The following is a 27,595-nucleotide window of genomic DNA, read 5'->3' as shown; positions in this document are numbered from 1 at the left end:
TTTCCTCCCATCAACAAGCATCACAGACAGAACAGAAGTGTCAGACAGACAGAACTTCTGTGGTCACTTCACTGCGCTGCACTGATTTAACGCCATTAATACACCGTAGCTTAGCCCTGTGCATCTTCTGTGACAGTGAACACACACATCTAGCGTGTCTGCTTTGATGTCGGTCGGTTTCACTCGCGTGAATGTGCGGTCTTCTCCCGAGTTCAACCCGGTAAGTTTAGTTAGCCTCTTTAGCAGCGATGGCACGGAACTAGCCAACTTCAGTTTATTAGCTTTTCTCTCATACCTGGGTGTTAGCGACTGTTCACAACCAGAGTGCTTTGCATTTGCTATGTGTTTGTGTTTATACGCGTCTGGCTGCCATGTTAGCTCATCTGTCAGTCACTTCAGTTCAACACTGCGTGTTCAGCGTTCACTCAGTGTGTCAACCGAACAAGCTTTGAGGTCAAGCACTAAGAGCTGATAAGTAAATATTATATAGATGTAATGGTCACCAGTAATTCTAGTGGTTATGATTGCAATGCAATGCATTAGTGTTACTATGTATTCCAATATTGTTTTCTACTTTAATTCTGTGTTGAATTAATTAGGTATTTACCTTCTAACAATATCTAAATCAGGGGTCTCAAACTTAAATGACCTGGGGGGCCACTGAGTGTCTAGTTTGGTCAGTAGGGAGCCAGTCATGTGAAAAAAAGTCAAATATTTTGAGAAAAATATATGGATTTATAACATCTAAGATGATAGTTAACATAATTTCAAAATAAAGGTGCTTGTTTTGAATTGGAAATATAAATAGTTCATAATGTAAACACTTTTATAATGCTAAATAATCTATTATTTAAAAAGAAAACATACAAAAATAACAAATTATAACTTGATATTAAGTGACTGGCCACATGAAATTGATGGAGGGTACTTTATTCTTAAGGGAATACACCGATTTTTAAGATGTGCTTCCCAACCTCAGTTTCCCATGAGTCGAGAAATATCTTCATTCTTTTTTTGTTACATGCCCACCAATGACACTTGGTCCGAGCCTTGGTCCAAGGCTTGAAACTGCAACACTAATTCCACACTTTTTAGACCCACTAGTAGGGGGACGGGACCTCATTCCCAGAATGTAAACTGTCCACCATCTTTGCACTGTTACGCTAACAGGACCAAGTGTCACTGGTGGGCACGTAACAAAGAAAAGAATGAAGATACTTATCAAATCTGAGGAAACTGAGGTTGGGAAACACACTTTTTCAAAAATACTAGTCCTATTCTTGTAATACAAAGTTACAATGCAAATCGGTATTCCCTTAAGTTTCATATTTCAATAACAACGTTGCCCTTGATTAACTTACTGTATGTGCTCATGTGATGCACAGGTACAGGGAGTGATGGGTCATATTTCTGTAACATTTTTGTTTATTTATGTTCTTCGTACACTCTCAACTCGTAGCAATTGCACAATTGGGAAATCATGGCTGCTGAAGAATAGAAAATGCACTTGAAAGTCACACAAAATGACTGAATCTTGATTCCAAATGCTCCTGCTAAACTGAAATGTTGATACTAAAAAGAATATGATGCATTTTTGCAGTACATTGATTTTACAGTAATCTAGAATAAACATTTAATGTATAAATGCAGGCGCTTCACTCTGATACTCCCCCGGAGGAGAATTAACTTAAATCAATATTTTTTATGTCTTTGTTGTTCATGCCAGATTTAATTTAAAGTCAAGTAATGAAGTGATTGTTTACTTTTGTCTTGTCACAAATAGGTGTCATAACAAGCACCAGATGAACCACAAAGGCATCAAAAACAGGACAGAGGATTCACTTGTTTCCTCCAAACAGACATTTTCTTTGGACTTAACAGAATATTAAGAGCATTGGCAAAGATGCTTATTAAGATGCCTTCACTGTCCAAAGCAATGGAGAGTCTGAAGTAATGGAGAACACAGACGAGAGGTACACACACGCACACACACATACTCCCGTCCCTGTCCTGTTATCCTGTTTGCGTTGTAAACATGTTGAATAAGATGCCAAGATTCCCACAAGATGTGTTTCCTCATGGGATAATTCAGACTAGATGTGAGAGATAAGATTACTCAATTACTAAATCTTGGGAGTCAGTTTCATTTTTATGAGTTTGCACAATTCAGAGTACTTTTGCTCAGTACTAAGTCAAGCTGTTATTAAATGTAACTTGGGCAACTTCAAATAAATCTATTTACCTGAATTTGTTAACATACTTTATTGTAAGATAGCTAATCTCCATAGGGGGCTACATCAAATAAATAGCATGTGTTCACCTATGATGTTCAGCCATTTACAGTTATCCTTGCTCAGCACCTGTGGTCTTGTCAGGGCCTGCAAATATAGAACATACACGTACTGAAATGAAATGGAATTTAATCAAACTCATATTTGTGTCATTAAACTGCAACTACAGCTTTCTACAGCTTTCCTTTATATTAGTAAAGATGTTGCTGCTGCACAGAGGGTTTGGACACAGTGTGTTTTAGGGCTGAGTCATAAATACTTTTACATCATGAGTAGCTCATCTTAAAAACGTAGTTCATTCACTCTATTTTGGTTGTTCTATGCCAATAAAAAAAAAGCAATACCTACATGTAGAAACTATTCAAATTCCTGTTACCACATTATAGTAGTTTTACTTTTTACTGAGGTGTTAATATTTGAATACCTCGTGGTGTGACTCCAACTTGCTTTTAATATATAACGTAAATATTGAACAGAAGCTTTTGACTTAAACATTTATATTGGAAATCAGATCACTCTTGCAGTGCATGATAAAAAAAATCAATTCAACTGCAGTGTGCTGTGTCTGAGTGCTAAAATACTATCCACACATTTGTGTGTTTTATTTCAGCCCTGAGGCCCCTACACCTCCAGAGCGAGGACTTCTCCACATATGGCAGTCAGTGGGGCCCAGTGAGCAGCTCAGCCCAGAGAGAGTGCTGTTTCCCAGGCCTGTTCTGCAGGTCTCCCTGGGAGAACACCATGGACTTCTGCTGTCACAGGGTGAGTGCAGCCTTGTAGTGAAGTGGGACTCTTTATATGGGATATATGGGATTTATGGGATATTTCAGTGCTGTCACTTGCATTATGTCAATGTAAATTAAAAAGTTTCTTCATATTGTGTTTTGTCTCTAAATGAAATTGAAAAATTCTTGAATGTTAGTATTGTATGGCCAGCTGAAACAATGTGTTGAATATGAATTGTAAGTATTTTGTGAATATTATATCGTACATAAATGTCATAAGAATTGTCATCCTGCTCCATCTGTATCAGAAAAGGTGACTTTTCTTCCGACTCATTTATTTAAACTAAGATGCTGCTCCGTCTGTATTGGTTATATTATTGTATCTTTGTCAATAAAAGTCATCTCATCATTTTATAAACAGCAGACACTTCTCTACTCTCAGCTACCAGTAGTTTTAACTGCATCGGACATGTCGTTCAAAATTAGCCATTTCTACCCAGTAGTTGTTGTTGTCGTCCACCAGGAGGTGAGGTGTATTCATTTGGAGAGCTGTTGTGGAGGGATGTGAGCATCCCATTGTCTGCTCCGGTGCTCGAGGTTTCTCTGCTGGGGAAGAAGATCGTCCATGTGGCCGCTGGCGGCTTCCACTGCGGTGCATTAAGTGAGCAGGGCAATGTCTTTATGTGGGGAGAGAACACTGCGGGACAGTGTGGCCTTTCTGAGAGGGACACTGTCGCACAAGTCACAGGTTGGTCAACACCTGTCTAACTAACTGATATTACTTAATGTTGTATCACAGCTTTGTGGTGCCTTGTTGCTACAGAATGTGAAAGTTGAAAATCAGATAATTGATCTTCTCAAAGAGAAAATATTAATATTAACATAATCTAACATTAAGTCCTTGTTTTGACCTGATATTAACAGCCATCATGAGCATATTACATGTACAGGTATGAAATGTGTGCACATTAGGAGGTAGTTTTAGGTCACATGTGGTCACATTCTTGAGCATGCATGAACACATGCTCAGGGCGGATTAGACACCACCCCCTCAGCTGATGTTGACGGTTGTTTTGTTTTACAGTAATCAGCACTCATATGTTCAATTATTTGCTGTCATCGCCACAACATTAACACTGATTGACACATCATTTATTTTCTTCTTACGGGTAAAACTTATTTCATGTTTAAGGATACAAGTAAGTGTTTATTTGACTAAAGGGTGGAGACACACCTTGACAGGACATGCATTCAGGACACATTTCAATGCCTGGTGTGAACAGTTATACCCACATTTGTTAAAATCACTGAGGATTGATGTTAATACCAGGTCTAAACAGGGTCTAAACACAAACACACTGATTGGTCTGGTGAGGCTGCTTGAAATGAAGATAAATGATTTTATAATAATAATTCCAGTGTCAGAGCCATGCGCAGTCAGTGTGGTGGACACTGAGGTTGTTCCTCCTGCCGTGGTCCGGGTTGTGGATCTGGCCTGTGGACGGGAGCACAGTCTGGCTCTGTCATCTCAGAATGAGCTGTGGGCCTGGGGCAGTGGCTGCCAGCTTGGCCTGGTCACAAACATTTTCCCTGTGTGGAGTCCACAGAAGGTACGTTTGTGTGAAACGAGATGTCACAATGAAAGTAATCACTTTTGTTTGACCTGTAATTACACAATTTGTTCAGCTAAGCACATGAGCTGCTAACTAGTTGTGTGTACTGTTTAATGATGAACTGATGACATGTTTGTATGTGTGAGCAGAATTTTATATTTCAGTCTAACCATCAAATTGGTATTATTTTCCATCTGTGGCCCAGGTGGAGCACTTGGCTGGCAGACATGTAATTCAGGTAGATTCTCTTCCTCATATATTTACTGAAGTTTAAATTTCAAGTGTACATAAACACCTGCTCTGTTTTACATCCTGCAGGTGGCCTGTGGTGCCTACCACAGCTTAGCACTGGTTCGCAGTTTACCAACTCAGAATAGCAATACCCAGAACATCCCAGAGAAGAGGGAGCGGGCCCAGTTACCTCACTACTCAGTGACAGAGAAAGAGGAACTGGATACAGTTGATGATGCACAGTATTGTCCACTGGGGGTGGAGCTGACTGAAGTCTTAACAAGCGAGGTAAATGTAAAACAAATGTTAAAATCTGAAGTATCTTATTCATTTGGGTGTGTTTCCAACTTCACTTACTCTGATCACTAAGAATGGATGTTAACAACAGGTCCGAACAGGTTTTTTGATGTGCAGAGATTTTCTGGAGCTATAGCACAACATCTAAATATAGCTCATTTTCGCTTGTATACAACTGTCATTAAGAACTCAGTTTCAGCTGATTCTCCTTCGGCTTTACATCCCTAGACTTCTCCCAGACGAAGAGGTCCCAGACGGAGACTCCAACCTGGTGGGAGGTCAGCTGGCAGCAGCCCTGGCTCATTTTCTGAAGACAGCAATTCTGGCACTAAACAGTACAGTATTATATAATTTATGGTTCTCACTTTTATCCCTTGATTTCACTTATTAATAACGTCTTTGCTGTTAATTTTTTCCATCTGTTGTCTCTGCTACGTTGCTTTACAATACATAAGGAAGACTCTTCTAAATAGGGCCAATTGTGAGCCTGAGGGGCACGCTGACCATCTAACTCAGATGGACGGCATGCCCAAGTCACAGCCAATGCCATGCTGGAGGGCCAATAAGAACTCCGCTTTCCCAGACGACCTGGTGCTCCAGAACCTCCTCCAGAAGTTCTCTGGTCACTCATTAGAGATGCAGCACACCTCTGTGCCAGGGGATACTGACTCACTGAGCAGTCACACTTCAGGTTTGTTATCTTTCTTTTCTTTTATCCTTGTATGTTATTTTGTTCTTTACATCGCTTAATGTATTTGTTTTACTCACTCTCTTTACCCCTTTTTAATATTATTTATGTTTCTGATTCATTCTCAAAGGGTTTCTTTTCTAGTCATACTTCTGTTTCTCTTTGGTTTTTATGTTGAAATGCATAATCTCTGTCTTTCTTTCCCCGCCTCCTTCTCTCCAGATGACAGCTGTATGTCCTCATCTCCCTCCGTGGACATTTTCGCTTCCAGTTACAAAGACGATTCGTCAGTTAAGAGTCAAAGCACCAGCAAGTATGATCTTACTTACTGTTAAGCACTTAAGCAGTTTTTATAGTGATCATTTCATTCAAGAAAATCCACAACTAACAATAGAGGAGTTACACGTGCATCACCTTTTCCTCTGAAGTTGCAGGGCTGGCAGAACATCTTAGTGGATCTCCCTTTGTTTCAGTTGATTCCACTTCCCTTCTGTGCTTAATCACATGCTTGTCCATACAAGGACGAAAGACTGAGGGGATTTTTAACCATGCAGATACACACCCTAATATTTTTGTGCTTTATCTACACACCAAAATTACTTTCACCTCCAGTGTATCATCAGCGTGATCATCTTTCTTACAGCAACAGTGGGCCGTACTCCTCCTCCCCTGTGTGTTTGGATGATGTTCATCTGTGTCTGAAGGCAGAGAAGAAGGCACTGCAAGGACAGAAGAGTTCCAGTCTTACAAATATATGCCAGAAAGGGAAAAAGACAGGAAACAGGAGACGCTCACTGCCTGGAACACCCACCCATGGTAGGAATGATGGGGTGTCAACGACTTGAAATATGCATTTATTTCTTTCGGAGTCAGATAAGAAGGTTGATACCCTGAGCTTTGTAGAATGGAACCAGGAGGTTGTTAGTTCAGCTTTCAGCAAGAAATATTTAAAGTATGTTGTTCCCTATAATACCATTCATTGAATTTTTGTTGCAACATGCTCGTTCATAGGCAAATTGCTTATCCTTTAACCTTCCTTAAAGGTGCTAGTATGAGTATTTGTGGACACAGCCAAGCTAACCGTCTACTCCAGACTTTGCGCTTTATATTAGAGTTGTGTGTATTTGAGAGACGTATTGAACGTCTCATTATCTCTCTGTACAAAAGACATTTAAATGTTTAACTCCTTTAACTTAAGGCTGAAGCTGCAACAACAAAGAAACAAACAGAGCCAGAAAGATGAGATGAAACTAAAGGCTCAGGATCAATGAATTTCAGCCTTATATTGTATTTTACCATCATGTGTTTTTCCTTTAGGGTCCCCACTGCGACGCCGGCCTTGTACTTGCAGGTCATCTTCTGCTGGTCGCACCCAGGCTGCAGCACCAGAGGAGGCAGGCGATGGGTTGCCGTCGCTGGAGACAGAAGTGTGGACCTGGGGCCGTGGGTCGGAGGGGCAACTGGGCCATGGAGACCAGCTTGCTAGGTCTGAACTTAAATTAAATTAAATTAAATCCTGCCTACTTTTGTGGTAAAATACTGAAATAAAGTATGTCATACGTGTGTGCATGTGTTTGAGCAGACTCCAGCCGCTTTGTATCAAGTCCTTGACTGGTGAGGAGGTGATCAAAGTTTCTGCAGGGTCCCACCATTCACTAGCCCTCAGTGCTCAATGCAAGGTAACAAACACACACACACACACACAGAGTTGAAGCCCGCTTCTATCCTGGGGGGGGGGGGGGGATTTACCAAAAGGTTTATAGTCAAATTGGTCTTCACACTTCACACATGTATTTGTGACATACAGACCATGACGGTCCTATTGTGTTGCAGGTGTATTCTTGGGGCAGCAACATGTGTGGTCAGCTCGGCCATGTCAACAGCCCTGTCACCGTTCCTCAGCAGATGAAGGTACTGCGATATGTTATGTCTGTTCTTTTATTCAACCACTCCTTCACGTCCCCATAACATGAAAAAAAAAAAGATTCAGCGTCTTATTCACACATGTTACTTGAAATGTTAGCTGCAAACCTGTATACAACCTAATAACATCATAAGAGTGGTATCTATTGGATTGTAGAGGTTTCTAAGCCCTCAATTCGGCATCTTGCACTTGCAGGATTCCTTCAATGCCCCACCCTGCCCTAACCTGACAAGCATGTACACTCTAGACATTTCTTCACAATCAGTCTCTTCCTCAGACACTAAATTCCTTATCTGTTAACACTACAGATATAGATCACAATGATGGTGAGAAGTCTGCCACAAGAGTAGGCTGCCATCCATAGTTAGCTATTTTGTCACGCGGAGTCCTAGCTGCGGCGCTATTGGCTGCTCTAAACGCCAGTCAATATACCAACAAGGGCCTCCCTCGCTGCTCATTTAAACTGGAAATTTGTAAATATGTGGAACCTGCTCACGCTCTGGGCCATGTCATAAGGACTATTATGTGTCTCATATTTACTTACATTATCCATGTACTGATCAATCATTCATACAATGAGTGGAAATCAATATTCACAACAACATACAAATGTAAGTGCAAGCCAATTTATTGTTTTTGTTTTGTTTTGTCCCCGATGGGCCACTGTAGCAATCTGAGGGTCTCCGGATTTGGGACATATCAGCCGGTCAGAGTCACTCGCTCCTGTTGGCTGACGGAGACTGCGTCCAGCCGGTGTTGTTGTACTGTGGCCAGCATCAAGAGCTCATGTCGGCACAGAGGAAGAGGTCACAACAGAGACAAAAGTCATGCCAGAGATCACCTAAAAGGGCAGAGAGTTACACAGTCAGACCCATTATGCTGCCTTCATGCATCGAGGTTTGTGGTTTCTTTTATAGAGATTATTATACAGCACGGTCCAGTTTATAGCAGCATTTAATAGCCTTCACTATTTTCAGTGGCTGCCTTACAAAACTTAATACAAATACACAAAACTCAGACTGAAAGTGAGGGAGGTGATGGGTGCAACTGAATCACTGAAATACATCTGCTCTATTTTTATTTTACATGTTTGAAATGGTTCACTGTGGTGACGTTTATTAGCCACAAGTATGTGCTTATAAAATCTTAAAAATCTATTAAATGAAGGGATGCAACACACAAAATCCTGGAAACATGAGGGGGGAAAAAGAAGAGACACAGATCACATCACAAAAAGTAAATATTTGAATTCATATAAGTGCCAGCAGTGCCAGAAATGAGCGTCATACTAATGTAACTGCATTCTTTTCATGAGCAGATTGATTTTCAGTCCACATTTCTATTCCTAATCCTATCCACACCAAACTCACCTTACCCACGCTTCTTCTGTGTCTTTGACTGTAGATGGGCTATATTAGCAGTGTGTGCTGTGGCGGGCAGAGCTGTGCGGTGCTAGCAGACCAGAACGTCATGGGCTTCGTCTCTGCTATCCACGAGCTGGCCTCCAGAGAGAGGCACTTTTACTGTTTGTTGAGCAACACCAGGAAGCTCCTCCTCACGCCACTAAGTAACAAAGGTGAGATAGTCTCTGTGCGCCCTTCTTTTTGATTTCTGACCCACTCATTGGTGGTGGGTATGAATGTGGGAGTTTCAAAATGTACTGTTATGTAGATTGTGGGAAGGCTAGATGAAATCATGGTGTCTATTGTACAGGTGATGAGTGAAATAATGCATGTGTGGTTCATTTGTGTACTTTTCTCCACAGAGGGTGCGCACTCGTCATTAGGTGAGCCGTGCACTCATCTCTTCTTCTCTCTCTGTGAGAGTTTCATTCGTCTGAGCGTCCTGATCAGTCAGCACTCCACGTCACTCAGCTACTTCCTGCATGACGTGCAGACCTGTGATGTCACTTCCCTTCTACTGCTGACACACACGGATGACTTCACTGACATTTACAAAGCGTAAGAATACGAAACATTTGATAAATTGCTCAGACAAATTAAATTAGCTGTTGTCTTATAATAACTTTATTATTATCATAACCTGATATTTTGTGACTGCTTAAAAGGATTTAAAAAAAATATTTTCAGACACAAAATGCATACTTCTCTCTTACAATATTTTTCCATTTTTATTTTTATACTTAAACAGGAAGTATTCTGTGATAGACGGCTGAAAATACAGCTCACACTTATATCTTAGTAATAATAATAGACAGTTCAATAGATCTTCAAAGGAAAATACGGGTGCTTTGAGTCCCTTTTTGTTATAACAGACAATACATACAGTGTCTACACTGACAAGGCATGGGTAACACAAACTGTAGAGGTGACTTACAGAGCAAATCCAGTCAATGTTCACAGTTTCTGTTGACAGTAGATAGTGAATGGAAAGAGTAAAATAAAGGAAAGAAAAAAAGCTTTCCACATGTCAACAAAAGCAAAAAAAATATACCTGATATAAAATATATCTGATTCGGGCTGTTTGTGCAGGTGTACAAGTTTCACCAAGGTCAGTTATTTGACATTGTTATACTAAAATCTCTCTTCTCTCTGTGTTTGTCTCTCCCTCCCCCCTCTCTCTAGATACTGTTTTGCTCTGGGTAACTTTCAGGTGATGGGTGGATTCCAGTCACTACAGAAACTCTCACTGTGAGCTTCTTTATTGTTTCTTTACATTTTCAACTGAGGAGTCCTGCTCACTGCAGAAACAGACTGTGGTAGAGAGAGCAATGTTCAATGTCCACCAAGATCAATTTTATTTTGCCCAAAACAAACCATATGTGTAAAACACTTGTGTACATAGGTACAAGGTTTTTAATATATGCTTTAGCTTCCATTCACTGAAAAGTGAAGACTGCATCCACACTACAGTTCAGTTTTAAAAGTTGCTTTCCTTATGCCTGTGTTATATCCCCGTGTCAATTTAGGAGAAAGGGGAGAGGGAAATATCTAGTTTTTGGATAAAAATTGAGTTGACTAATTAAATTGATTTATTTACAATAAAGAAAACCAGCAGAGCCCGAAAACAAGCGGCTCCATAACAAGTAGCCTATGCTTCTTAAAAAGTGAAGTGTCAGACTTCTCAGGTCAAACACACAGCTCATGCTGCCATCAGACCCACTGGCACCAGTCTCAGCTTTCCCCTTGCTGTTATGCTCACATTATAATTATGAGAGTGGAGACACATGAGGGGGGGGTGCAGACACAACCCACAACACACACAGCATGTAACGCACACAGCGTGGGGCAGGCTCTCTGCTCTCTCCCTCTTACATACACCACCAGACATGTAACAGCCTGATGGTCAAACTAGCTTTCAATCCCTTAAGACAGCAAAGTTCTTTTTAAAATGCTGCTGGTTCTGTTTTTGTGGAAAAAAAATTCCAGGACTATGTTTCAGTGTGCGCTGACAAAAATGGAGACCTTTAGAAACAATGACTCATTTGCTTCCTAGTTGGCTTTTATTAGTTGTGACTTGACTGCCAGCAGTGAGTAAAGCCCTTAGTCCTTTTAATGCCCATACGATTACTAAAAGTTCCACTTCATGCTTAGTCCAGCAAATCCTTTTACTCGTACTTTTCACTCACCATTGCTGTTTCTCATTAATGTTTTCTGTAATCAAGCAAATATTTACAACTAGACAATCTGCTTACTCTTCTTTCTGCCACAAACGTGCCAAGTCAATGTGAATGGTCATGTGATATGCTGTTTCAGGTGTGTTGACATAGATGGAAATTATTTCTCATGTGGGAGTAAAGCTTCATTTTGTCCTTTTAATTTAAAACAAATTGAATATGAATTTAGCCCAATGAAAATGATGGAGATCAAGTCGTAAGAGCATCCCTGTTTCTCCTGTGCATTTCTCTCCAGTGAGGTTTTCAGTTCTCAGCAAACTGTTCTTGCCCAGCTGTGCCTTCCAGATCAGTCTGTCAGTGGTGATGTTGATGTTGTGTCATTGCTGTACTGGCCTCTGCAGCAACTCCACCAGTACAGTCGAATTCTGCTCAAACTAGCAGCCTGCTATGACGTGGTGAGGATGGAACTCTTCTACACTTCAAGCCTCTTTGACTATCTCAAGCATTATTCGTCTTCTCATACTTTTTTCTTCCTCTATCGTTCTGTATTTCCCATGATTGAGTAATTTTTGTTACTGTTACTGTAATTGTTGTTATTAAAATGTTTTTGCTCCCCACCTAGTTAACTGAAGAGTATCAGACCCTCCACCAAGGCTTTAGTCAGTATGAATCCCTATCTTCATCCCTGCTGAGGAAGAAGAAGGAAGCTGAAACCACATTCCTCTTCTGGAAAAAACACTCTGGAAAATATACTGTGAGCACAAGTTTGTGTTGTTAATATAACCTGCAATTCTTGACTTAACTGTTGTGGTGTGAAGTCCCTTTGAGATATTTAATTTCCCAAAACACAGGTGGTCTACTTTGAAGTGGTAAATCACAATAGCAACTTTGCTCGTGACATTTTGCTTCACAAGTCAAGAATAGCAGTATTTTTGTTATTATTTCACAGTAAAAGCTTGATTTACCTCACATGAACCTCTCTTTTTTTGGTTAATCCTAATTATGAAATTGCTTTTGACAGTACGTCAGATTGTATTCAGCAGCTCAACGTACATGTTTGTTTTTCAGGAGTTCCTGCGTCTCCCGCAGCGTCGCGTAGTGTGCGAAAGCAGCAACAGGTCTCTGACCCTGCAGAATGCTGGACGGTTCTCCAACCATTGGTTCATACTGTTTAATGATGCACTGGTGCACACACAGGTGACCACACGTACTGAAGTCTGTCCGAACGTATGTGTTCAAATGTTGGTCACTTTACTCTATTTGCAGGTGGTGTAAATCCAAGTTGGACAGCATTAGGTCTTTGAATTGAATTAAATTGAATTTTATTCCTCCCCAAGGGGGGGAACACACATTCACAGCAGCTCAGTTAAGAAATGAGAATAGAATAAAAATAAAACTGTAGCTGTTGTAAATGCGATTAGTTAGTTACGATCAGGACACAGTTAACAATTTACACATTTGAGTTTAATGATACAATATTTAACATTTCTGAAAGTAAAAAACTTGAGGAGTTGTTTCCATCCGTCAAATCCATAGAAATACATATTTTCTTTTAATGATGTCATCTTCTTTAACCGTCTCTGCTATAAATGTCAGAGTGAGGAAGAAAATAGTTGGTACTACTAGTTAGCCAATGTCTTGTTTTTCTATATACTATATTGTGTATATTTGCTATTAATTGCTGCTTGCAGCACATTCTGCTGCCAAAGCTCTCCCTGTAAAGTGTAAACACACGGGAACCAAATGAGACAATTCCCATGATCCTACCCTCCTTTCCTCACACACTCAAACTAGGTCTTTTGTTATTGTTTCGCCTGAGATGCTCCATGTGGCAGAAATAACATACTGTGCATTTAAAATGTTCATACTGTAAAGACATGACACCTATGTTGGCTCCACTCTGATGAGGAAAAGCTCTCGCAGGATCTTTGTCTGTGTGTGTGTGTGTGTGTGTGTCTGTCTGTCTCTGTGTGTGTGTCTCTGTCCTGGTGCTTCTCGACATCTATGCACCAGGTTTTTCAGTTGGAAGTCTGAACATTGTACATTGTGTCTTTCATTCACTCAGGGGGCCATTCCCTCTCAGAGCTTTGTAAGTATTTCTGACACCAGTTTATCCAAGTACACCTCCCACCAACCACTTTAACCCCCCTGAGCTTTGTGCTGCATAGGTGGGCTGGCCTCTATTCAGTGCTCACATTCACGAGAGGTTCACACGATATTACGATGTAAATAAATGGATATTAACAATGGAACATTACGTAATGTTAAAGGATGTCAAGGTTTGGGCTGTTTGCTCACAACCCAGATAGCGTCACTTTGATGTGCTGAGGGCTGTAGCCACAAGTTTATTTGATACCCGTTTAAAACTAACGGGGCCTGATACAAGAGCTCTGTAATAAATCTTGCCTTCATGGAGGGTATAATGTTCAGTGGTGTTTCTAAACTTTTTACAATATGTTATCTAATATCATACATCATTAACTTTAGCGTTGCAGATGTCCTGTGTTAAAATCCATTTATTTTATGCATGTTCTGATGGCTGATTCTCTTCAAACTGTCCTATAGCAGCTGCCAAACACGCGCGCGCGTGTGTGTGTATTTTGGTTTGAATGTGTTTGTAACATTAGTACTTGTCAGTTGTGAGTGAAAATAGATGAGATTGTGGTCGTGATAGCTCATAGGCCATAAAGATGTTGGTGAAAGGAATCCAATTTACTGCTGCGTTTTAGAAGCAATAAGTAAAAGAATACTTCACAGGCTCTGAATAGGAAGTCATTACAGTCACTAATTAGCCCAGATGACACCAGTAATAGCATACTTACTGTTGCCTGGCCCATGTGTCTTTGTGTTCTTTTCAGTGTAAACCCGCTTGCTGCTGAGCCCTAACCAAGGTTGAATAGTTAGCCTGCCTGTCTGTTTGGTGTGGGGTGGTTTGTTAACAAACAGCAAATAGCGGTGAAACCATTATTTTCTATCTCCTTGTGGTTTTGGGTTCATGTCTGGTGTTGTGTATTGTATGTTGTATTGTATGTAGTTTTATGACACTTCTAGTTTATGTTGCAGTTGTTCTTTTTTTCAAATACTTTCACATTTCCTTCTCCATACTCTTTAAGTTAAACTGAACAATATGAAGAAGTTTTGCATTATCAGCAAGTCTTATAGTGAATGCTATAGTGAAAAATCAAATGTTTAAATCTCATTCAAACTACATACATTCCAAACTGAATGTATGCAGTTTTTTAGTCTTGGATTAGTAGAACAGTTACCATAACAGTTAGAATTTGACAAGTTTTTCGTTTCTGTAGTAGAGTCTGGAAGCGGTGCACACTGACAGCTCTTTCATTTCCTCATGTGCAAAATCTCTCACATACATTTAAGTCAAACTGAGAGTGCATTTATGGAGTTTTGTGCCACTTCCCTTGATTAAAAAGTGAGGAACAGATGCATATTTTAGTGTTGCAAATTCAGTGGTATGTAGAAAGATTAACTAGACTATATTCTGTGTCTTCCTCCACTCTCCCTCCTCTCTCCCCCTCTCTATCCTGCTCTCTAGTTCTCCACTCATCATGTCTATCCTCTGACCTGTCTGTGGGTGAAACCAGTTTCTGATGACAGCAGCGGACTGTGAGTGTGTTCTTAAAAATCCAATTCGTAAAATGAACGATGAACGTTGAGTTGGGGATTTTGAGTTTACTGGTAGTTAACACCTATCATTTCATAAACTTTACATACACACTTTTTCCAGTGGTGGAAGTGAAATTAGTTAAGCCAAACCTCTTCTCGTTTTTGACTTTCTATTCAGGTTTTTTTTTTTTTGCTTGATTTCCGCGGATCCTTAAAAAGTCTTAAAAGGCATTGAATTCATAAATCTAAAAACAAGGCCTTAATTAGTATTAAAATGTTTTAAATCCCTCCTTCAAAAGTCTTGAAAACAAAGGAAGAAGACATTTATGATTTATTTTTGTGAGTGAAAATCTAAAAATAATTGGCATCAAATGACATCACGCAGATAAGGTCAGCGGAACCAATCAAACCACGTGTTTTATGTTGAAATAAACATTTGGGCAAAGTTGTCCCTAACTAATATGTTTTGGACAGCTTTGTTGTTTTTGTTTATTGTACAATTGGTCTTAAATTTCACTTGCTTTAAGTTGTAGGATCCCTGACACTTGTTTTTTTCCCCCACACTTTCGTCTAGTATTTATTACGTTAGAGTATATGTTGAACACAACTGATCAAATGGCATATTGTCCTTGTCTTGTGTGTCTTCAGCCATGCCATAAAGATTATATGTCCAGAGGAGAGTTTCACCCTGGTTGCCTCAACACCACAGGAAAAGGTACATTTGTGTTTATGTGGCTGTACTTCTTAAGATGTACTTATGGTGACTTGGTTTTCATACAACAATTTCTATGCACATATCATTTAGTCTTAACAATTTAGATCTCAATGGAAAGATGATTGATTAAAAAAAAAAAAAAGTTTTGAGTATCGGAGAAAATTATAATTTCTGTCTGTCTGTAGAATAAGTGGCTTAGATCACTCAACCAGGCGGTGGATCAGGTGCTGGGTGGTGGAGCTCAGGGATCGTCACCAGGAGTGATGGGGATGTCTCGTACAGCTTCCTACACATTCACCGGAGAGGGACGGTTTAAAGATGCCCATTACACCGGGGTCTGGCTGTCAGGACGAATTCATGGCAGGTTAGTATCTGTGAGGTGTCTCCCATGCAATGTTGTGTGTACATATAGGTCGATGTTGTCTTCTGGTTGCTAAAGAACTCCCATTATGAAGCCTGGATGACCAGTATCATCCAGGCTGTAACTGGACCTACAACCAAGTATCTACTGGATGATATCAGCTGTCCACTCATTCTGTATATGATGTGCTTTACTGTCTGTATTCCTCTAACACTCTAACATCATTTGCAAAATTAACATCATCCTCTTCAGGTCTTGAAGAAGACCTAAAAACAGCAATAGAGACCATTAACTCTCCTGTTTACTGACATTGTAAATAAAGTGAGATTCCCATAGACTTCCTTCAAATTTAGTTATTTTTGCAATCAGCTGAGTCGATGGTTACTTCCGTCCGTCTTTCTGGGCATCACTTTTTAACCCAGAAGACTACATTAAGACTCCCATACCACGAGTTGGAAATGTATGGCGGTGGCATGCAAGTGATGTGCTTAAAAAGAGTTAAGAGGGGGAGAGTGTAACACAAAAATGTAACCTGTAATGTTGATTTAGTCTGAATTTTCTCTTAGGGAGAGTCTATCAGTAGCGTTCCATGTCATTGTTTTTCTTTGTGTGCGTGTGTGTCATTTGCACACACATGCATACTTTAGGTGTGTAATAATTATGTTTGCTTATGGGTGTGTCTTTAATGTTCATTGTTCGAGCTTTGCTTTTTGGCAGACCATTTGAATACCGGGGTGTCCTTGATTGCACCATGAAGGAGATTACTTAAAATGTTCCCAATGCATTTCACATATCACCGCACAACAATAACTTTTGTTTAAGTTGGTGAAACTTTTCAGTGGTTAGACAGCTTCGGCATAAAGACCGGGCCTTTAGTTCAGCCCTCAGTTCACCTCAAACCAGTCGAGATTGTGATGATGAATGACTCATCAGCAGAGGATAAATTTAGTTTTTCTTTGTACTCGGAACTATTGACTCTGTCTGGTCGCAGTTAGCTAATCAAATGACCACAGAGTATTAAAAAAGGCTGCGCAAATGAATATGTGTAATTGTTTTTTACAGAGGCACCATGAAGTGGCCAGATGGACGAACGTACACCGGGAACTTTAAAAACGGACTGGAGAATGGGTTGGTACTTGAGTACAGAAACAGAAGATAACATTGGGTTGCTATATTTTCTGTCCATGTTATGATTTAAACATGTTGGTTATAGACTCACTGAAATTAGATGCATGTTGTTGTTATTAATTTTGCTATTTACATCTGTGATGAGCTGGCAGAGGTGTAACTGATGTTATAATGTTGCTGTTGTTTTTCTTCTAGCTATGGGGAGAGTTTAATGCCTAACAAAGCGCTGAATAAACCCGACAGCTACCAAGGACACTGGAGAGAAGGCAAGATCAATGGGTTCGGAAAGTACAAGTCAGTACACTGTTTCTGTTGACTTTTTAGTAAGGTAGAGACAAGCATACAAGCTGAACTCTGTCTTTAGATTTGTACCTACAGTACATCAAGGGGTTTAGCTTTTTTATAATTTCCGCGTTCTATCAAGATTAGGGTTAATGTGACTTTATTAAGGTCATGTCTGATTTATATATGTAGCAGTACTTCACACCAGGTCACAAATGTAAAGTGCAATATTAACTTTTACTCAGTATTACATTTTCAGCTCTGTCTGAGCAGTGATTTCACCCCCAAGTCACCAAAATTGGGCTTTTCTATGACTTTGAATCATTGATCTGTGTTGAAGGAACTGAGCCTCCCTCAGTCTTGTGTCCTTAAACATGAACATGACAAGTTTCATTGTCTGCAGAGCTGTATTTATGGTTCTGTGCATTCTGTTTAGATACGCCAGTGGTGAGGTGTACGAGGGCTGTTTCTTTGACGGACAGAGACACGGCTATGGCATGCTGAGCTCCGGCAAACAGGCCGGGACTTCCTCCAGTGTTTTCATTGGACAGTGGGTCCAGGACAAGAAGACGGGATATGGAGTCTACGATGACATCACCAGGTCTGATTATGGCCTTTGCAATAAGCCGAAGAGAAAACTTATGTAGCATTAAAATGTTTGAAATCCATATTTAACACATGTGATACTCATCCCTTAAACACATGGTGTCTCACTTACCCAGGGTTAGGGCTTGTATAAATGTATTATCCTTTGAAAATATTATAATATATTATGAGAATTTTAATATTATAATAAAAAAATGGATTTGTTTCCACTATTTTAGAATAAGGCTTTTTTTGGTGTATATAAGTTGAGCAAGGGCTTGTTTTATGGAGTTTGCCATCTTGAGCTGACATGTTTCTACAACAGCCTACACTGATGGGTGATTTGTTGACATTTTGAAGCAGGAGCTTTCACCAAATGATGGTCAATGGCTCCATCCAAATAATGACAATGCATATACAGAAAAAAAGAAGAAAATGCACCAGGCAGGGCAGAGAGGGGAGAGTTGAGAATTTGTGTTTACATTTGTTCTGGGACACACTGTAGTTCCCTGACATGCTTGGGATAGAGTGTTATGAGCACAGGAGTCTCATCATTAGATGTCGCTATTTCTTTCTAATACTTAAACCAGAGCTTCAAGGCTTGTGTTGGCCTCCATGTGCTGAAACTGAATTGTTTCCCTGAGATTGAAAGGAAAAGAAATTGTTACACAACATAAGAATATCTGCCCGCCAGAGATGTCAGCAGATGAATAAATAGTTGTTTTTGTTTATGTTCTGCTATAGCTTTTTTGTCAGTCCAGAAACCACCTCTGCAAATGTGCAAAACATTTATTTAAATTGCTTTTGAAGACAGACACTCTGCTGTTGTAACTCACATTTGTTTTTCCCAGAGGTGAGAAGTACATGGGACTATGGCTGGATGACCACAGGCACGGCAGCGCTGTGGTTGCCACCCAATATGGCATCTACTATGAAGGGACTTTCAAAGAGAACAAGATGAGTGTAAGTTCACTCTATTCTGTCATGTACTCAAAGTAGAGATGTTAGTGTTTATTTGTTTATATTCTGTGTGATTGAATTACTGAGAGTTTTACGGGGTTTGACGGGTTCCTCACTAACATGTTTGGAGGTTTGTCCGTATATAAAAATAAATAGTACTTTTCTGGTTGCAAATGTATCTCCCAATGTGAAATGATTGGCATTTTTCACCAGTGCCATGTGAGCTTTTGAAACTTCACCAGTCTCATTGGAGTTCACCAATGTCGCATGCAACCAGGAACCTATTGGAAAAAACTAGCAATTACACTGGTGTCCACTCATATGTGCCTTGCTTTATCGTTTTCCTATAAATAGAAATGTAATATATAAATGCAACATCATCAGAGGTCATTTTGCAATCAACAGTCGCCCTCTTGTGGCTAACTGATAACTTCATAGACTTCACTTTTCAAGCTGAAGTCTACTCATTTTGATGTACTTTTTTGTGTTCAGAGTGTGCTTTTTATTCTTTTTTTACTTTATATTTTTATTTATAATATAATAATAATAATAATAATAAAAAGCTTTATACAGTGAGTGGTCACTGGAGCCTTCCCTCCACAAAGTCAGTTTTTATAACTGTTCTCAAATGTGGCATGAAGTCTTGCATTTATGTTTTACTGAATAAATGAGGAATTTTTTATATACACACAGAATAATAAAACCCACATACACAGGGAGAACAAGCAAACTCCACAGGCAACAGTGCTAACCATGCGTGCCACTGTGTGGCCCCTGTTTGTAGTGATGATTTGATTCATGGATACAACTTTACTTATAATATTAGTAAAAGTTTGATGTGGCATGTATTTTCTATTAGGGTCCAGGGCTGTTGATGTCCGATGATGACACAGCTTTCAATGGGGAGTTTTGTGATGACTGGACTATCAATGGGAAGGTAGAAAGAAAGTCTCTCCATTTATCTGTGTGCACTGGCTCTATGTTTGTCTTTCTACCTCTTAAGTTGTGTCCATTATGGTATTTCTAGGTAATGTGATGTTGAAATGCTTATTTTTTTTCCTTCTCTGTGTCTGTCTGTGACTTCTGCATCTCTTTGTCTTCTTCAGGGTGTTTTGTCCCTGGTCAACGGTGATTGTTTGGACGGCATGTTCAGTGGAGAGTGGAACACAGGGCTGAAAGTGGTTGGAACATATACCAAACCTGCTACCGATGAACCTGAAAACAAAGCGCGAAGGGGCCTGTTGTAAGTTAATGTCATTTGACTTGTTTTAAAGCTGGAATAAATAGGGCCACACAACAGCGTAGTGGCTAGCACCGTTGCCTTTCAGCAGAAAGACTCAAGTTCACGGCCTGGTGCTCTCCAGGTACACGGGATTGCTCCCACAGTCCAAAATAATGCCGAGGTTATTTTTATATTAGTCAAATTTATATTAGTTTTGTGTTCTTCTTTGAACATGGTGATGGAAAACATGACAGGATTGATGCAGTATTCTGGGAACACATAAATGGAACATCACTGTGTCATTGATACATTGAGGACCAGCCGGTATTAAAACATATGAAGGCATTGAAGCCATGCTGTTTGTGAAATATTTATTTTATGTATTTTTTACTAGCTACATCAGCTCAGTTTTACAGCCAACACTGAAAATACTGCATTTGTTTTGGTGCTTTAAACATATTCATACTATGTGTACATGCAGCAGGTTGGGTCAGTATGTGGTGGCTGCAGGCCGGAGGTGGGGCTGTGTGTTTACTGAATGCTGGCGTCGACTGGGCTGTGATGCAGCCGGGAGAGGAGACAGGACTTCAGCATGGGAGAACATCGCCGTTACCATATCAACTGCTCGGCGACACCGGTAAATATGTCAACAAACGTGGGAGCAAATACACGCGCTATTGTTAAAATGTTTATTCCTTAAATATGCCGTTACAAAACAAGAAGTGAACAATAGTCACTATATGTGTGTTTGTGCAGCATAAACCTCAGCAGGTCTCAAAGCAAAGTTTTGGAGTGTTTGGAGTTCATTCCCCATCATGTAGACGCTGTCACCACTGCAAATTATGACAACATACGACGATATCTCAACAAGGTACAAGGGAACTTTCTGTGTCTCTGTCTTTGCAGTCACTTGTACATTGACTTCAAAAAAGAGTTAATCATGCCACAATAGTTGTAAGAAAGTTATCTTTTATTGAAAAAAAACAACAGCTGCTCCTCAATTGAGGTTTTTTTTTTTTTAAAGTAGATCAGAGTATTTTATATAATTAATAACTACATTATTAAATAATCACTTAATGCAAACATATTTTCTTTCCATCCTCTGTTCCATTTTGTTGTAATTTGACAGAATTATAATCATAAAAACCTATGTGTGGTTGTTGTTTGTCAGGCATGTGAGACACCTGTCCACCCTCTGGGCTGGCTGGTTGAGACGTTGGTGACCGTCTACAGGATGACGTACGTCGGCGTCGGATCTAACCGCAGGCTGCTCAGACAGGCTGTCCAGGAGGTCCAGGCCTACCTCATCCAATACTACAGCATTGTCCGGTAGATCTTTCTCCCGGGGTTTCTTTTGTTTGCATCTTGGACCTCCAAGAACTTTCCCTATACACTCTTTCAAAAAAAAATTTGGTGTATGTGGTGCTGTAATGCTGCCACAGAAATACACCAAAAACAGAGAAGACAAAGCTGTGTACAAACTTTTTATAAACTTTAAATAAAGCTTTTTCTATACAAGAAATTCAATATTCATGACATAAAAATATGCAATTTACACAGTGAAAGCTCCTGTAAAGTGATAAAAATATCTCTTGCTTGTGTCACCCCACAGGAAAAAGTGTTTGTAACTATCAATTAGCAATTATCTGCTCTGAGACAGTGGGGGTGTGGCCACTGCAGCTTTTGCACACACGCGCACTGGTCTACCCTCTCACGTGGGGACCGAAGTCTGAGAAAGTTGCGGTTCATCGTGTTTTTGTACAGAATATTAACATAAACACAGCACTTGCAGCACCTTCTATACTTCATTTCCTCATCTTGAGGGGGGTGGGGATAAAGTGTCAAAAATAAAGTGTTAGTGGATAGTGTTTTTACAGCGAAGTAAGACGTTTTCAGGTCAAAGACATGTGAGTGTGAAGCAGGTGCAGTGACTCACAGCAAACATCACAGCTGATAAAGCGCCATGTTTGAGGAGTTATTCTAGATATGCGTCATGGAGCCATATTTTTTTTAGACACGCCTAAAAAAAATCCTGAAGAGTGCACATGTTCTCAGCCACTATTTTCTAACATGTATAATGTGTGAGAAGCAGAAACTTGTGCGTATTTGCTTTACAGCGTCTTAGATACTCTCTGTATGGCTCATCTGGGGAAAAAAAACCCATTTCATTAAATAACATATCTTTGCTTGCAGGTTTTTGTTTCCTGGGTTACCAGATGATGGTGGCGTCCTCCCAGACCCCCCAAACTCTCCATCCAAAAGCAGACACAACTCTAACACAGAAGGACAATGGTGAGTGTTAGTACAGAGAGAGAGAGACATAGAAATTATAGCAAAAAATAGTGATGGTTATCAAGCAAATCCAATAAGACCAGACGCTTCCTTCATGACGCTTTCTTTCTCTCCTCTTCCGTTACCTTTCCTCTCTCTAGTGTTGTGGTGGTGAGCTGCTCCTCTCTGCTCCTCCCTCTGTTGCTCCCTCGACTCTACCCTCCTCTCTTCACCCTGTACTGCCTGCAGGAGGAACAGAAGGAGACGCAATACTGGGAGCGCATTCTCCGACTCAACCAACAACCTGACCAGTCATTACTCAACTTCCTTGGAGTTCAAAGGTTAGTTTGTATACACACACGCGCACTTGTTTTCTTATCTTTTGTTGTCTTGGTCATCATTTAATTTTTCTCCTGTAGGAAGTTCTGGCCGGAGTGGATGTCAGTTCTGGGAGAGAAAAAGCAGGTAAGAGACCCACTGTCCAGCCACTTGATTCACCAGCTTTCAGTCCATCTGTCTGTTGCGTTCACACTGTATCTCTAATCTCAACATGAGGTCAGGATGTGCCATGAGTTTATAGTTGCTGCTTTGCTCTGTAACTATTTCCCTCTGTTCTATCTTAGATTGTGTCCAGCAGCAAAGATGCCTGCTTTGTTTCCGCAGTAGAGACACTCCAACAAATCAGGTAGCTGCCACGTGAATGGAGTTTCCACCGGCTCGACTTGCCATAGTACCTGGTACCTGCTCTGGCGAGGTTCCAAGCGGGCTGAGTACTATGCGTGACTATTGCCAGACTGCCTGCCACTGATTGGTCAGAATGCCGTCACAGGAAGAGACGGGAGAGACACAAGAGAGACACAAGTATCAAGCAAAATAGTGCCGAACTGTAGATCAGTTAAAAAGACTTAACTATCCTTACAAAGTGGGTTAATCTCCAACAATTACCAGGGAAATCTAAAAATCTCTAAAATCTCAATATTTAACAGGAGTCTGATGTATGTAGCGACTGCTGATCACGACCTGCATCAGAAACCCTGCCGCTGTATTTCAGTGTCAGACAGAGTTTGTGCCCGAGTCATGGACTGTACTGAACAAATGGTTTTAATTTACTGATTATAATGATTCAGTTATACTAAAAACAAGTGCTTTTCAAGTCACTCGTTTGTATGTGTGTTGTGTGTAAAACAACGGCAGTTTTTATGTGATTTGTTTTAATCGTTGTGTTATTTTAATTGCTCTCGTCTATGCCACCCTGCACTTTTATTTTTAAAAACACGTTGTGATTCTCTGTGAAAAGAGCTATAGAAATTACACAAAGTACTTACCCACATACATTATTATGCTCATTTTGTATATCTATGCACTTGCAGCACTACCTTCACTCCATCAGACAAACTCATGGTCATCCAGAAAACATTTGAGGAGTTGACCCAGGAAGTAAAACCTATGGTGGACGTTGGTTTCCTGTGGTGCATGGATGACCTGCTCCCCCTCTCCCTCTATGTGGTTCTCAGAGCAAGGTGTGTTAACTCACATGCAAACCCACACACACACTTGTCAGAACATGTGACTGCAGTGTAATTGGCTGTTGGATGTCATACAGTGAAGAAATTGTTCAGTTAGGTTCTTACAAGTATTTTGGGTCCTTGTGAGGCTGTTTTGCTCAACAGATGTAGAATGAATCCAGTTTGGTTTACTGTCAGTGACATGTTTGATGACCTGATGCATATAACGTTCATAACGTTCACTACAGAGGGGTAAGCAGAGGCTGCAGCCTGGTGCCTGGCCAATGTTTTGTTTTAAACTGAGCTGCTCCACAGGATCAGGAACCTTGGAGCTGAGATCAGTCTGATTGAAGATCTGATGGATCCTAACATTCAGCATGGAGAGATGGGACACATGTTCACAACACTGAAGGTACATACAGTGCATTCATCATATTCCAAAAATAGTAGTCAATTGGCATGTTTTTTGATTACGTATTTCCTTAATCCAGCATAGGTTTATACTCTAAACTAAAAAACTAAATATTCTAAATAAATTTGAAGGTACATTCAAATTTCACAATCTCTGTTGATTTCAGCACAGGTTGTAAAATGTCCACTTGTTTTTGCTGTAGGCCTGCTACATCCAGATCCAGCATGAGTCGACCACGTAGGAGTGGGCAGTAGGACGTCCCACTGTCCATCAGGATGCAAAAACTGCAATAGTGGTTAGAGGAACTCCCTTTCCAAACCAGTAAAATCACCTTTATGTCACTGGGAAGTTGCAGTTGACAGACATTGTTACATCTTCACCACACAGGAAATGATGTCTGACATCTGTTGATGCTGTTGATCCTTTTGGTTTGTTAGAGAGCTCTTGAGTTCTTCTCCTCCATCAAAGAGTTGCACATCGCCCTCCTGTGGACATAGTAGAAAACTGCATAACTGTCTCTTCCAGACATGGTCTAGTGTGGTTACATCAGCTCAGTTGTGTGTGTTTATGAGCTGAGAGATAATTATCACAAGTACTTGATGGGAGACTTAACAGGTTGTAACAACACTGCGTTTATGCTACTTTACAATATTTGTCTTTATTTAATAGTACTTAGATAAAAGTAATTTATTTCACCAGCTTTCTTTGAGAACAGGCAAAGGGAACACATTTATGAACAAAGTGTGAAATCACATAATAATTTAAATAATACATAGCAATAGAGGTTTGACTGAACATTTACTCCAGTCAATTATTAAGTGGAGTAAAATCTTGCTGTTTGGCTAAAACGTTGCCATTGAGATCACTGCTAGTGGAGACAGAAGCTTGTTACACTGTTTTTGGTGTCCGTTTTGTATAATCGAAAGTATTTTCTTAGACCTCAGTTTGGTTTTAGCACTTTGAGCACAAGACAATGTGTTTTCATCACATTCCACTGGCTTCAGAGTGTCTACATGAGGCTTGGATGCTCATTTCATATGTCTGATGCTCACATTGACCTGGGGTTCCTTGGTAAGCAGCTGCAGTAGCTCAAGGGCAAACCCTGCCTGAGGTTCAGCTTTTCCAATAAAATAACCTTAACATTTTTAATATAGGTGTATTGTGTGTGAGTAAACACAGAACACTGCTCTTAATGAATCAGTTGTGGAGTTCAGCAATTTTTTATTCCTCATGTAGAGAACAAAAAACCTTTTTCTCAACATTCCCTCTCAGTCCCAAAATATTGTACAGTTGACATTTATCTTTTTAGAGGCACTTCAGAATTTCGGAGACAACAGACATCCATTTTTCTGATACAGTTTAAATTATTGTTATTATTATTATCATTTTTAAAGACCTCTGGCCTAATGCACTACAAGTGTGCTGCTACACACTCAAAACTTTTTGTCTCAGGCCTGGACTTTTTGTTATTTATACCTAATATAAATAAATTAACTGAACAGGACAGTAATGGGAAATGCACTTGTTTAATATAACTAAAGGAGAAATGTTCCTTCCTCTGCTGGTAGGAATTGTGTGTGTCTAATCTAATAGGGAACAATTCTCAAGTTGCACTGACAGTTTCCAGTTTAAACAACCTGAGAGAGGTTTGTTTTTTATAATTGCTGTATGTGTACAAAAAGGTTGTATGCGGTTTTATTCATCTATGCATGTTTTGTTTGTAGACGGTAATAACAGTGGTGACCTCCTGGTGTGAATCCAGGCATTTTATAGAGATATTTTTGCATTTCAAGATAGGACGTACAAAAGATATGATGTAAATGTGTTAGCATGAAATACAGTATATCTTGTATACTCACAAGCTTCCCTGAATAATTAGATCTTATTCCTCTTAGAGCAATTTCAGTGCCAAAACACCTTTCCTTTCCTACACGATGACTCAATGTCATAAAACAGCGTCAGTTTGTGGATTAAACAAATTCACAGTACATTGTAAACAGTACAGTGTTACTGACTGTGTTGACTGAGCTTTTTTTGATGTCAGGAATAAAACGGGCTGTAAAATGCTCACGTTGAACTGCACAGTGAAACAGTTTGCCATGAGAAAAAACCAACAACAGAGCAGCTGCAAAAGTTCTTCCATTTACTCGCATGGATACCATTCAGTTTTTACAGCACTGAGTTGAAAATGTATTTATTCTCACTCACAGAATGTAACCTCTAAGGGTCAGGACAGTCACTTACTGCCGTGTGTGTGAGTGTAGTCGAAGTTGCATGTTGTGGCTGAATATCCCTCACTCCTCACCCTTCCCTTCCAAGTTTGTTTTGAGAATCAATGTAGCATTCATTTAGCAACAAAACTCAAACTCACATATGTGTAGTTTATCTATTGTGGGCTATTGTAAAAACTGACTCGGCAACTTCTGTAATGAAACTCAATTCACACTTCAAAAAATGTATACATATTGTATCTTAAATGTTTGCCAACTAAAAAAAGGGTAACCTAAATTTTACACACTGGACCTTGAAGCGATGATCAGGTGAGCTGATTGTAATATTAATTAATTTTGATCGATACATTCAGTTAAATGTTAAAATATGTTTATTAAAAGGAGCAATAAATTTAATTTAATTCTGAATATTTTTCATGCGATTCATTTTTTTTCCTGATGTCTTAATCCATGGAGTGATGATTGCAACAGTGACCCATGTTGACAAGAGGAAGGCACTGGCACTGCACTGGGTCCCGAGTGACACTGAAGTGAATTTATTCATGTGCTTTTGCTTATGTGACTTGTCAACATGTCTTTAAGGGCAAAATCAACCCACGTCTCCACTGTTTGTGTCCAGTTTATGCAGTCATTTGTTGTATATTATGACCAAAATAGTAAATAAACATCCAGTGAAGGTGTCTTCAGTTGTAAACAGGAGAACTTGGGTAGGATTGGTTGGATGGCTCCCCTTTAGACCAGATACTGTGTTTACCTTGTTTGGTTTCACTTTAATCCCATGGGGATTTTTTTTTTCTTCCAATCATTTCTTTGTAATTTGTATGATGTGTATGATGAAGGCATGACGTCACTTTTGCCATTCATGTGTATGGGGTTTGTCATTATAGACATCTACAATTTCAATTGTAGATATCTCTTAATCCAGTTTCAGATATCTACAATGTCATTGTCAA

The 27,595-nt window shown here is 39.8% G+C and overlaps 1 protein-coding gene across 2 annotated transcripts; it reads left to right on the top strand.

The window, feature by feature from the left end:
• The first annotated feature begins 2 nt into the window (after positions 1 to 2).
• LOC131441484 (alsin-like) lies at positions 3 to 27,050 on the top strand. Of its 2 annotated transcripts, XM_058612350.1 has the most exons (41): positions 3 to 220; positions 1,784 to 1,973; positions 2,902 to 3,053; positions 3,540 to 3,764; positions 4,436 to 4,626; positions 4,835 to 4,867; positions 4,948 to 5,148; positions 5,386 to 5,492; positions 5,613 to 5,848; positions 6,068 to 6,158; positions 6,489 to 6,661; positions 7,163 to 7,331; positions 7,428 to 7,524; positions 7,679 to 7,756; positions 8,439 to 8,666; positions 9,174 to 9,345; positions 9,535 to 9,730; positions 10,355 to 10,420; positions 11,642 to 11,801; positions 11,969 to 12,100; positions 12,415 to 12,543; positions 13,412 to 13,435; positions 14,900 to 14,970; positions 15,619 to 15,685; positions 15,871 to 16,049; positions 17,109 to 17,174; positions 17,370 to 17,468; positions 17,893 to 18,057; positions 18,893 to 19,004; positions 19,861 to 19,938; positions 20,108 to 20,244; positions 20,705 to 20,860; positions 20,980 to 21,094; positions 21,395 to 21,552; positions 22,417 to 22,515; positions 22,656 to 22,835; positions 22,914 to 22,959; positions 23,118 to 23,179; positions 23,865 to 24,014; positions 24,315 to 24,411; positions 24,614 to 27,050. In XM_058612350.1, exons 2-41 carry the CDS (start codon positions 1,954 to 1,956, stop codon positions 24,650 to 24,652), a joined length of 4,956 nt encoding a protein of 1,651 aa, XP_058468333.1. In that variant the 5' UTR covers positions 3 to 220; positions 1,784 to 1,953; the 3' UTR covers positions 24,653 to 27,050. The 2 variants fall into 2 exon arrangements, with proteins under 2 accessions (XP_058468333.1, XP_058468334.1); XM_058612351.1 differs by lacking the exon at positions 13,412 to 13,435.
• Positions 27,051 to 27,595: the final 545 nt, after the last annotated feature.

The sequence above is a fragment of the Solea solea genome, chromosome 2 (genome assembly GCF_958295425.1).
Source record: "Solea solea chromosome 2, fSolSol10.1, whole genome shotgun sequence".
Lineage (NCBI taxonomy): Eukaryota > Metazoa > Chordata > Actinopteri > Pleuronectiformes > Soleidae > Solea > Solea solea.
The sequence above is the reverse complement of the archived record's forward strand: the minus strand, read 5'-3'. Positions and strand labels throughout refer to the sequence as shown.

Coding starts and splice junctions, on each gene's coding strand:
- LOC131441484 (XM_058612350.1), top strand. CDS start 1,954: ATGGAGAACACAGACGAGAG. Junction 4,868..4,947: donor CTGGCAGACATGTAATTCAG/GTAGATTCTCTT, acceptor TACATCCTGCAG/GTGGCCTGTGGTGCCTACCA. Junction 7,757..8,438: donor CCGTTCCTCAGCAGATGAAG/GTACTGCGATAT, acceptor GGGCCACTGTAG/CAATCTGAGGGTCTCCGGAT.